Raw genomic sequence first — 13088 nt, 5'->3', positions numbered from 1 at the left:
GAATTAGTGCAAGGGAGGTATACACTGCAGGGACCAAAGAGGAAGCAACTAGCTCTGCCTGGTTAAGGAATTGAGGAAGAGTATTTATCAGGAAAGGTTTCAAAAAGAAAACATTAGAGGTTAGGGTCTTGAAAGCTGAATAGGATATCTTCAAGATGATGCTGGCAGGCTGTTACAGGCAGAGAGAATAGTATATGTACAAAGACATATACAGAGATCAATCCTGCAACATGAAATGCTTGAAATAAAAGTGTACACGGGGAGAGTAATAAGAGAGGAAGTGAAAAAGGTAGACAAAAACTCTTTGTATGCCATGCTTAGAAATTTGGACTTGACTTCGTAGATGATGATGGAAGCTTAAAAGATATTTAAAAAGGAAAGTGTAATGAGCAGATTGGTGTTTTTTTCCTTTTGTAAAAAATAACTTAGAGATAAAATTGGTATTCAGTAAACTGCGTATATATTTAAACTGCACAATTTGATAACTTTGATAAATTATGTGTACACTTGTGAATTGTACATTCAAGAAGTTGATTAATTTTCTAGAATTTTTTATAAATGGGATTATAGTATATTATAGTATGTACATGTGTTTCTGGCTTCTTTCACTCAGCATAATTATTTTGAGATTCATCCATGTTGTTGTGTGTATTAGTTGGTACATATCTTTTTATTGCTGAGTAGTATTTCATTGCATGAATATACTGCAATTTGTTTATCCATTTATCTATTGATGGATATTTAGATTGGTTCCAGTGTTTGACTATTATGAATGAAGTTGCTATGAACATTCATGTATATGTCTTTATGCAGATAAATGTTTTCATTTCTCTTGAGTATATATTAAATATATACAATGTGACCGAGTCATAATGGTCTTTCTTTTTAAGAAACTACCAAACTGTTTTCCAAAGTTTTTGTTTCATTTGACGTTCCCACCAACTGTATGAGAATTCCATTTGCTCCATATGCTCTTGGACATTTGATATGATCAGTCTTTTTAATTTTAGACAATCTAATAGGATATGTAATGATACTTCATTATGGTTTTGGTTTGCATTTTCCTAATGACTAAGGATGTTGAGCATCTTTTCATGTGTTTCTTTGCCGTCCATATATGGTCTTTGGTGTATTTTTTGTAATTTTAAAATTAGATTGTCTATTTTCTTATTATTTTTTGAAAGTTCTATACAGTCATGTGTCACTTAATGTTGAGGATACTGAGAAATGTGTCATTAGGTGATTTTGTAATTGTGTGAACAAAGTAGATTATACTTACACAAACCTAGATGGTATAGCCTCTACACACCTAGGCTGTGTGGTACTTGTCTTATGGGACCACTGTTGTATATGTGCTCCGTCGTTGACTGAAATGTCATTATGCGGCACATGACTCTATTCTAGTTAAAATTCATTTATCAGATATTTATATCTGCAAATGTGATTTGCAAATGTTTTCTTTCAGCCTGTGGCTTGTCTTTTTAATCTCTTAACAGCATTTGATGAAATCCAATTTAACACTTTTCTGTTATGGATAGTATTTTTGGTATCATATATAAGAAATCTTTGCCTAACTCAAGATCACAGATGTTTTCTCTTCTAGTAGTTTTATAGCTTAAGGTTTTACATTTCAATCTATAATCAGTTTTGAGTTAATTTATGCATATCATGTAATATATGGATCAAAGTTCATTTTTTTGCATTTAGGTATCCAATTGTTTCAGCATTATTTATTGAAAAGACTATCCTTTCTCCACTGAATTGCTTTAGAACCTTTGTCAAAAATCACTTGACTATTTATATGAGGATCTATTTTTGGACTCTGTTCTTTTCCGTTGACCTATTTGTCTGTCTGTATGCCAATACTACACTGTCTTGATCACTGTAACTATAAGTCTTGAATCAGGTAGTGTAAGTCCTCTAACATTTCCATGAAGGTCATTTTTCATTGTTATATGTGTCTTATAATGTTTGTTAGTTTCTGGAAAAAAAAGTTTGCGATTTTGGTTGGGATTGCATTGAACCTATAATTTTGTGGAGAATTGACATCTTAACAATATTGAATTTTCAGTCCATGAATCCAGTGTATCTCTCCATTTATTTAGATCTTTAATTTTTCTTAGCAGTGTTTTGTAATTTTTAGCACACAAGATTTATCCCCAAGTATTTAATATTTTTATGCTATTTTAACATAATGTAAATAGTATTTTTTTAATTTATATTTTTGATACTTTGTTGTTAGTGTATAGAAACAGTTGATTTTTATGTGTTGATTTTGTACCTGCAACCTAGCTAAACTCACTTATTAATTCTAATAGCTTTTCTTGTAGATTTCATAAGATTTTCTGTATAGACTATCATGTTGTCTGTCAATGAAGAGTCCTTTCCAATATAGATTCCTGTTATTTTGTTCTCTTGCCTTTTTGTGCTGGTCAGAACCTCCAGAACAATGTTGCATAGAAGTGGTAAGAGCAGACACCTTGCATTATTTTTAATCTTAAGAATAAAGTATTCAGTCTTTCACCATTAAATATGATTCTAACTGTAGGTTTTTTGTAGATGCTCTTTATTGGATTGAGAAAATTCTTTTATTCCTAGCTTTCTGAGCATTTTATTTATTTATTTATTTTTTTTTTTGAGGAAGATTGTCCCTGAGCTAACATCTGTTGCCAGTCTTCCTCCTCTTTTCTTCCCAAAGCCCCAGTAGATAGTTGTATGTCATAGTTGTACATCCTTCTAGTTGCTGTATGTGGGACACCACCTCAGCACGGCTTGATGAGCGGTGCATAGGTCTGCGCCCAGGATCTGAACCGGTGAACCCTGGGCCGCCAAAGTGGAGCGCGCGAACTTAACCGCTACGCCACCAGGCCGGCCCCTCTGAGTGTTTTGTTGATTTTCCCAAAGAATAAGCTTTTGGTGTTGTTGATTTTTCTCTGTTTTTGTTCTGTAGTTCATCAGTTTACACTCTTTATTACTTTTCTTCTGCTTCCTTGGATTTCATTTGCCCTTCTTTAGAAAAAGAAACGAGACAGTTTTTTAGAAAACGAGACAATTTTTAAGGTGGAAGCTGAGGTCATTGTCTTGAGACCTTCCTTTCTTTTGTAATACAGGCTTTTTTTTTTTTTTTTTTGCTGAGGAAGATTGGCCCTAAGCTAACATCTCTTGCCAATCTTCCTCTTTTTGCTTGAGGAATATTCACCCTGACCTCACATCCATGCCAGTCTTCCTCTGTTTTGTGTATGGGTCGCCGCCACAGCATGGCTGCTGATGAGTGGTGTAGGTCTCTGCCTGGGAACTGAACCCAGACCACCAAAGCAGAGCACGCCAAACTTAACCAGTAGGCCATGGGGCTGGCCCCTCTAATACAGGCATTTAGTTTTATAAATTTCCCTCTAAGATACTGCTTTAGCTGCATACCACAAATTTTGATATATTGTGTTTATTTTCATTCAGTTCAAAATACTTTAAAATTTCCCTTGGCTCAAGGGTGATTCAGAAGTGTGTTACTTAGTTTCCAAATATTAGGGGATTTTTTAGATATCTTTCTGTGATTGATTCAAATTTGATTCTATTGTGGTTAGAGAACATGCTTTGTATGATGTGAATCCATTTTAAATTTATTGAGACTTGTGTTTTTGGCCTAGAATATGATCCATCTTGGTAAATGTTTTGTGTATACTTGAAAAGAATATATATCCTGATGTTGTTGGATGGAATATTCTGTAAATGTCATTTAGGTCCAGTTGATTGACAGTGTTTTATGTCTTCTATATCCTTACCAATTTTCTGTCCACCTCTTCTATCAGTTATGCATAGAAGTATGGATGTAAACAAGAGGAAAGTGAAAAAATAAATTTATTCTTTATGGCTTGTTGAGGACGTCTGTTGAGCATCAGTGAGCAAAGAAGGGAGGTGAGGGTTGTGGTAGAGACACTGATGGAGGGTGAAGGTTGGGGTGGTATTAAGAAGACCAGGGAGGGAATTGAATAATACCAAATCAGTGTTTATAGTTAGTGGAGATTTAGGGGATTTAAGGTGGGTTATGCACTTCAACTCCCAGCTGTATATATCAGATAATAAGCATTACTCTAAGAGGGTACATGAATGGAAACTACAAATAGGCAACAATCAATTGATAAATAATATAGGAAGCAATTATAAGAAGTCAAGAGGTAATTTTCTAACTTTTGAAGAGGGATTTCATTTTCTCAGCATAACTACTAATAATTCCTTTACTGAGTGTTTAATCAGCAGCAGCAACATCAATATCAAAACAAACATTTATTATTGTGAGCTTACTATGTGCCAAACACTGTGCTAAAAAGACTTTACATGTATCTTCATATTTTATTGTCGCCTCAATGCTAGAATGTAAGTACTATTAATATTATTCCCACCTTACAGATAAAGAAATTGAGGCTTAGTGGGGTTAAATAACATCTCTAGGGTTCACTCAACCAGGAAGTCGTGAAGCTGGGATTTGAGCCTGTCATGGTTTATAGTGCATTTGTTATTGATTTCCCCATCCCCACCACCCAATAAAATAAAGAATCGTTTTTGTTCTAAGTTTTGCTAGAATAGCCTTTGTTCAGTCGGTGGCTCTCAGACTTCTTTGACCATGATCCACAATAAGAAATGCATTTTACATGGCAGCCAAGTGTACATTTGTTATACATATATGTGTGTGTGTGTGTGTATTTCATGAAACTATGTTTTACTGTGTACATCATACTTTATTTCCTGTTGGCTCTTTCTCTCTTCTCTTCTCTCTTTCTTTCTTGTCACAATCCGCTAATGGATTGCAATCCAGGTCAGAAAGCCATTGATTTAGTCTAAGCCAGGAGAGTTATAGACAAATATGGAGTATTATAGCTATATGTATGTGTACGTGAAAGAGGCTTTGGAGGTGGGAAGGAAGAGGTGTAAGTTATCATTTTGATACCTGAATACTGGTACCTGAATACCGACTACAAAGTCTTTTACAAAGTTGATAGCTAAAAAAAAGTGTTGCCTTTTTTTAAAGGTAGACTTGAGGAGTGATGCGTTTGGTTTTTTTTTTAAAGCTCTCTGATCCTTCTGATTTACCAAGGAATGCCTTTAGAGTTTTTACCATACTTGTGGAATTTTTATGTATTGAGCATATCGATTATGCTTTGGAAACAGGACTTGCTGGTAAGTTTATTTATTTGTCTTCAACTTTTGTTAAATTCCTTTGATACTGCTTGGTAACAACTTAATGTTGTTTATATATATTCAACTCTGTTGAATTTAGTTCAGTGCGATGAATAATGATTTTTGACCTTCTGTAATGCAAGAATTTGTCAGGTGCTGAAAGCTATACAAAGACACAGTTCTCTCATATTGCTTACATTGAGCAGGGCAGGGTATGTACATAAGCCACTACAGTGTATGGCAGAATGTAGTACAATGCTATAAGTTATAAACTGCCAAAGGAGCAGAAATGAAGATGATAACAATTCTGGTTGATGCATTTGGGTAATGTAAGGTTTAGAAAGGAAAATATTCCAAAATAAGCTTGGAAAGGAATAGATTCATATTAAAATTTTTCTTTTGCTTTTGGTCTTACTGGTATTAATAGGAGAATAATGACTTCTTCCCTAAATTGCAGTCCCATTAATCCAGTTGCTTCCTTGACCTCTCCACCTGTTCAGTGTGCATCTCAAATTTGGCATATCACAAATGAAACTCTGTCTTCCACCTAAAGCTGTTTTTCTCCCATGCTTCCCCATGTCTTTAAAAGGCATTACTGTTTACCAGTTGTTCAAGCCCCAAATCCAGGAGTTGCCCTAATTCTTCCTTTTCGTCACCTCTGTTAGCCAGTCTGTCAGCAAATCCTGTCAGTATACTTCCAAACATAATTCAAATTCATCTGCTTTTCTCCATCTCCACTGATGCCACCCTAATTTAAACACGGTCATCTGTATTCACTACTAACTGATCTCCCTGTGTACATTCTTGCCTCTCCAAATTACTGCCTCCATTATCATTTCCTTGTTTAAGACCTTTATTGGCTTCCTGTTACTCTTAGGGGGAAAACAACAGCAAACTTTTTATAAAAGCATGGCTTTTGATCTGGCCTCCTCTCATTGCATTTCCCCTCACTACCCATGCCACTCTGGCCTTCCTTCTTTTTTCTCACTCAGGCTCTTTGCCCTTGGTGTTTCCTCATCCCCCAAATCCTTTTCCTTCTGCTCCTCTCACGTCTGGCTTTTCAACCTTCTAATCTCAACTAAGATGTCACCTTCTCAGGGAAGCCTTTGCTGATCACCCTGGCTAAAGTAGCCCTCCTCTCCCAGCCTATTTCTCATTATTTCATCATTGAATTAACTTTTTTCAGAGCACTTATCACAATTAAATTTTCCTCTGTTAATGTCTGCCTCCACTCACCAGAATTCATTCCTTCAACACATACTTTTTTTTTTTTTTTTTTTGGTGAGGAAGACTGGCCTTGAGCTAACATCTGTTACCGATCTTCCTCTTTTTGCTTGAGGAAGATTGTTCCTGAGCTAACATCTGTGCCAGTCGTCCTCCATTTGTATGTGGGATGCTGCCACAGCATGCTTGATGAGTGTTGCGTAGGTCCGCACCCAGGATCCGAACCTGTGAGCCCAGGCCGCCGAAGCGGAGTGCGCGAACCCAGCCACCACGCCACCAGGCCAGCCCTCAACACGTACTTATTAAGTGCCTACTCCTGTACTCATGGAGCTTTCATTCTTGTGGAAAAGATAGACAAGTGACTACAAAGTGCATTGAAGAAAAATAAAATTGAGTAAGGGATAGAGACATGTGAACCAAAGAGCTGAATAAAGTGAAGGAATAAACTGAATATTTGGAGAAAGAGTATTTTAAGTAGAGAGAACAGCATGTAAGCTCTTGTGGGTAGGAATCGTACCTGTCTTCTTTGCTGTCATAGTCTAGCACCTAGAAAGCACATAGCAGATGCCCAAAAAATGTTTATTGACTGCATATAATAACATCATTCCATAAAGTTTCTAACATTGAAGCAAAATTACCCATAATTCAGTAACTTTGTGGTTTATTATTACTCATTTTTTACATAGTTGCTCTCATGATGTAGATAAGCATTTATATCCTGCTTTTTTTTGTACTTAATTACAGCAGACTCTTGACATCATGTATTTAACATTTTCCATTTGCAAATGACTTAATGTGGTAATTTGTATTGGGATAATAATACTCATCTCAAAGATGTGAAGATTGAAGAAGATAATGAAAAAAAGTAACATGAATTTGAATCCATGTGGTATGAAGGATTTGTTACAGGGTTTAGCTAGTATGGAAACCTAGCATCTTCCTTTTAGTAGCAGAATTCACAGTTTGGAAGGGCTTAGGAAATTTCTTGGTAGGATGAGAACATCCCTTATATTCATAAATATTTTCTCTGCAGCTATTTAGTTAGTACCTACTGCTATTATTTCTAATGATTGTATAAAATTTGGTCATGGATATATTTTATAAAGTTAACCATCCTCTATTACTAGACATCTTGGATCTTTTCAGCAATTTAGTGATATAAATAATGCTACCTTGAACATTGTAGAACTTTAAGTTTTTTCCTTATTTTGAACTGTTTGCGTTGGATAAAATCCCAGAAATGAAAGTGCCAGACCAAAGTGTGTTACAAATTTTTAGAATTTCTATGTATGTAAGCTGTTTTCCTAAAGGGTTTTTTTGTCACTGATTTACACTGCTACTGGCATGCATCACTGTACCAGTTTTTCTGCGTGTCATTGAATGTTCTTTAAAAATTTAATAATTTAGTGGTTAGAAACATAACTATTGCCTTAATTTTCATTTCTTTCGTTAACAGAAAGGATTAGTTGTTTTTTTTTTTTTTTTTTTTTTGTGAGAAAGATCAGCCCTGAGCTAACATCCGTGCTAATCCTCCTCTTTTTGCTGAGGAAGACTGGCTCTGAGCTAACATCTATTGCCAGTCCTCCTCCTTTTTTTTTTTCCCCCAAAGCCCCAGTAGATAGTTGTTTGTCACAGTTGCACATCCTTCTAGTTGCTGCATGTGGGACACGGCCTCAGCATGGCCGGAGAAGCGGTGCATTGGTGCACGCCTGGGATCCGAACCGGGCCGCCCGTAGCGGAGCGCACACTTAACCGCTAAGCCATGGGGCTGGCCCCAGGATTAGTTTTTTGTACGTGTGTATTGACTTTATTTTTTTCTGTTGTAAGTTTTTCTTGGAGCCTTTAACTTTCTTAGTAATTGGTGATTTTGTCTTTTGTGGGAAAATAAAACACCTTTGTTTTCCATTTTTAAAACTTTGGAAAAAAACCATCATCCTGTAAAGAACTCTAGGTATTAAACTTTTTATTTTCTCAATGCTGTGAATAGTTTTCCTAACCCCTTATGCTTTTTAATTTTAGCTAATAAAAACGTAAGTATCTAGGGTGACAAGGGACACTAGAGTTTATGTATCACTCTCTTACAAAAAAGAGGAAACAAATCTGGAGAGGTCAGCTGTCTTTTGGGGGGGGCCAGAATGTGGAGTGGCTTGAATACCATGCTGAAAATCAAGAATTTATTCTGTAGACAGTCAGAAGACTTTGAATACTTTTGAGGAAATAGTGGATAGCATGGTGAGTGAAATGTGTAAGTTTAAGTACATTACTGTGGCAACAATATATTGCATAAAAGATAAAGAGATTTGAAACAGGAAACTACTAAGAAAATTATTTTAACTGTCATCGGAGATAATGAGGCCTGGTTATAAGAAAAATGGTGGAAGTATATTCATGGCTCATGTGAATCATTGGGCACGAGAGAGTGGGAAAGGAAGGGGAAGGTATAGTCCAAGATGGTTCGTTTATTGATTTGTTTTTCAGTTTGTCTCATCAAATAATGAAAACTGAGTAGATGGCGAAAATTTGCACATCAAAACTTTGGATGAATTTTATTAAGTTATTAACAAGCTTAATTTTACTCTTCACAAAAATCATTGCTGGTTTGTTAAAACAACAGTTACTTTTATTCATGTTGTATATGTAAAACTACTTTCTTTTTTTATTACCAAGATGAATTTCTTCAAATATGACTGTAACATGTACATTGCTTCCAATTTTAGGAATTCCCTCTTCAGATTCTAGGAATGCAAATCTCTATTTTTTGGATGTTGTGCAACAAGCCAATACTATTTTTCATCTTTTTGACAAGCAGTTTAATGATCACCTTATGCCACTAATAAGGTTAGTCAAATTGTATTATTTTCATTGGTATTTCAATGACTATTATAATATTCTATATATCTTTTTGTTAAGTTTTAAAAGTAATACATGTTCATAAAAACATCAGACAAGACAGAAGGGTGTGAAAGAAAAAACAAAAGTCCTTTTTATTCTTCCTTGCCTTCCTGTTTTCTCTTCCTACTGTGGTATTAATTTTGGTTTATTTGAAAAGATTGAATCTGTCATAAACCTAAATCTGATGTGAAAGAGGACCTCTAGCTTGTACCCACTTGTTATGATATAAAGACATACAATAAAAATTTTATGAGATTAATAGGATATATTTTGATGAGGGAATTGGTAAATTTTCGTTTATATCTTCCTATCAAATTTATGTGAACTTTTAAAGTATGTGAGGATTAAATAAGGTAGTGTATATTTGAACATGCTTTGCAAAATTGTATGTGTGGTACAATTTGGGTGTTTTTGACATTTAGGGAGCATTCAGAAGGCAAATATGATTGTCAAGTTTGTTTTGTTTTTTTTTTTTTTTTTGTGAGGAGATCAGCCCTGAGCTAACATCCGCCAATCCTCCTCTTTTTTTGCTGAGGAAGACGGCCCTGGGCTAACATCGGTGCCTATCTTCCTCCACTTTATATGGGACGCCGCCACAGCATGGCTTACCAAGCAGTGCGTCGGTGCACACCCGGGATCCGAACCAGCGAACCCCGGGCCACCGCAGCGGAGCGCGCGCACTTAACCGCTTGCGCCCCCGGGCCGGCCCCAATCAAGTTTGTTTTTTTTAACATAGGAAAGCCAAATACAACTGGATTGGCTCTTAGTCTCCAAATTTTAATTAGTATAATTTACTTTATTATTAAGACTCGTGATATCCTATGACTTTTCTTACTTTTATACCAGATATTAAATTAAAAAGGAAGCCAAATAATTCCAGAATTTCAAAGTCACATGTTTATATTCTTAAGGTATATCTCCTCAGAGATGAAAGTAACAAATCTAAATCTTCATCTTCCTTCTCTTTTAACTGGGTAATTTTTCCTAGTGTGACTATTATAATGAGTCGGGCATAGTGAATACTAAATAATTACTATTTGTGTGCTTCTTGGATTTGTGAGCACATTAAAATAATGTATATGTGTGTATATAACAATACACATATGCATATGAAAAACTTGTAGAATTGTGAGGCTACTAATGTGATTTTCTTCCCTTTAAATATTTACTAGCTCTTCTCCTAAGTTATCTGAATGCCTTCAGAAGAAAAAAGAAATAATTGAACAAATGGAGATGAAACTGGATACCGGCATTGATAGGCAAGTTATTAGTTTTACTTTTTCTCTTGCATTTTTTTAAATTGTAAAAACACCATGATCGCAGAATGAAAATGGTCAGAAAAGAAAAAGTCTGTCTTAATTCCATCATTCTTCTATAACATTTGATTTTATTTTTACATATTGCTTTCATCCATATTAGTGATTTTTATTGGATCCCTAAGTTTATTATTTCTGGGAGTCAATATGTTTAGATTTACTTTTAAACCAGATTCAGTTAAAAGCCTTTTTTTGTAAGCCTTCCCCTTCTACACACACATACATTTCAAACTCCTTAAAAATGGTATATAATGTAGAGGATTTTATTTTCATTTAGAATTTTCAGGCTTATATCTGAAATGATTTAAATAAATATACTAATTTTCTAAAAGTAACTGCCATTAAGTGAATGCAAACTCTACATTTAAAAAATTTTGTGATGTTTATTGTAGTTAATTACCTGTTCATAGTATAAAGCAGTGAATCTCTACCTTTTTTTTGAGATGATGGTGGGCATATATTTATTGATGATGATAATAGCTACCATTTATCAAGCATTCACTATGTGCCAGGCACAGTGCAAGGAACTTTATTTGTATTATTTCATTTGTTAGGTAGGAAATTGAATTTCCATTTTATAGATGAGGAAATGGAGGCTTACAGAAATTAAGTAATTTGCTCAAGATCACACAGTTAATGGTGGTAGAGTTGTGACTCAAATTCCAAAGCCCATGCTACCAGGTGTGGGCAGATCTTGTTTATTTATTGTAATTCTACTCCTTTCTCTTCTATTCAAGAAAGCATATTTGAGTGCAAGTTAGTTACAGTGCTGTTGTAAGGATAACCTGGAATCCACCCTAATTTATGAAAAAGTAAATCATTTTTACTTTATTAGTAGTAACAAGCTCTCTAGTCACTTCCCAATTATCTTCTCAGTAAGATAACTACCATAGAGTATGTGGTGATAAGGGAAGAAAAATAAAATTGAAGAATAAAACTGGAAGAAATAAGGATTTTATAGAATTAATTACTGAGACTAGTTTACTGAAGAATTATATGCTTAGAAGAATTCTAAAAACTGGTCTCTCCCTTTATTTTTAGTCAGGATCACATGAGATTATACATACGTAGAACTTCATTTAATATAATGTGTACATATACATCATATACATTATAATCATCACTTCAAGAAGTACATATTTTCCTAACCTAAATCTCCCATATTAACTTAAGTTGTTTCTTCTTGTTTTGTCTTAGAATACCTGAAAATCACATTTGGTAGGTGGGGAGGTTGGATATGTTAAGCCTTCAAAGGTATAGGAAATATATATTTCCTAGTTGCCTTCTTAATATGTATATATGATCATTTCTTTTCATCTTTCCACGTAAGCCTTAGTCTCGAAGTCTTTGCATTAGTTGACTAATTGAAGGCACAGTGGTCTGTGGTGGTCTCTTGAAAGTGAACTTCTAATTCTCATTTACCCATGTACCATAGGGCCAAGAGGTGAGCTCAGCATTCACCTGCATCCCTGCTGATATTTTCAGACTAGTATGCATCTGCTATTAGGCCAGAACCCCTTTGCCTTTGGAGCTCACATCATGTTCCCTTGCTTATTGCTGCTGTCTCTCAGTCATTTATGTCAGTCTCCTACGTTTGTTGAGGATTTGGGCATCTGGCTCACAATTTTTCTTTTAACCTTAAGTCTTAGGTTATTTGTACTTTCCTGTGTGTGACCCATTCATTTTCTTGATCATCTTCACTTTGGCTACCTACTAACATATCCTACTAGATATTGTTATCATTGGTAACAAAAAGCTTGACCCTGAGTATCCCAGTCAGTGCCGACAACCTCCTTTCAACTCCGTATACCTGTTTTCTGACGTCAGCAGGAACTCGAGCCCTTAATATCTTCATCCTTTGCCAATCTATTATCCTTTTCGTAGCTTTACTTTTGATTCATTGTCATGCTTAGATTGCTTGGTCCATTTCTTGAATTACTCCCTCATAATTACTCTAAAATCCATTTCATTTAACCGTAACTATCTTACAGATCCTAAACTCTGCATTAATGCAGTCTCTTTTATTCCCATAACTGGGTTGCTGATTGCTGTTGGAAAATATGACATAACTCAAACGTTATTGGTCCCATTACAAACCCATGCTCTCATTTCTCAGCTGGGTCTTTGGTACCACGTATCCAGCCTCCTGCTTGTCCTTAGACTGTGAAACCCATGTACTTTTCACCTCTTCTTCCAAACTTTGGCCATTCTTTATAAGCCCTCTATTTTGCCCCCTTCCTAAGCATTCTCTATGTATAGTTATTAAAGACATGAATTAGTGACAGGCTTCTAAGATCTTTAAGATTTCTTTAAATAAAGTATTGGGCAAATGAATCTTTGCCCCATGTTTTGAGCAGGAAGCTAATAAAACCAAGAGCTCTTTGCTATCAAGACCTAGAATTTACTTTTTCTAAAATCTAACATCTACCAATAGTAAAATAGTGGTGACATGAAATTAAGTAATTTTCATTAATTTAGTATAAA

General features: G+C 35.1%; 1 protein-coding gene across 1 annotated transcript in view; it reads left to right on the top strand.

The window, feature by feature from the left end:
• The window catches only part of EXOC5 (exocyst complex component 5), a 52155-nt gene that overhangs the window by 35147 nt on the left and 3920 nt on the right, over positions 1–13088 (top strand). The window contains exons 13-15 of the mRNA XM_058567006.1: positions 5064–5172; positions 9114–9234; positions 10461–10547. Of these exons, the coding sequence (XP_058422989.1) occupies positions 5064–5172; positions 9114–9234; positions 10461–10547 (317 nt within the window). The remainder of the gene's footprint in view (positions 1–5063; positions 5173–9113; positions 9235–10460; positions 10548–13088) is intronic.

The sequence above is a fragment of the Diceros bicornis genome, chromosome 24 (genome assembly GCF_020826845.1).
Source record: "Diceros bicornis minor isolate mBicDic1 chromosome 24, mDicBic1.mat.cur, whole genome shotgun sequence".
Classification (NCBI taxonomy): domain Eukaryota; kingdom Metazoa; phylum Chordata; class Mammalia; order Perissodactyla; family Rhinocerotidae; genus Diceros; species Diceros bicornis.
Note: the sequence above shows the minus strand (reverse complement) of the source record. Positions and strands in the feature narration are given on the sequence as shown.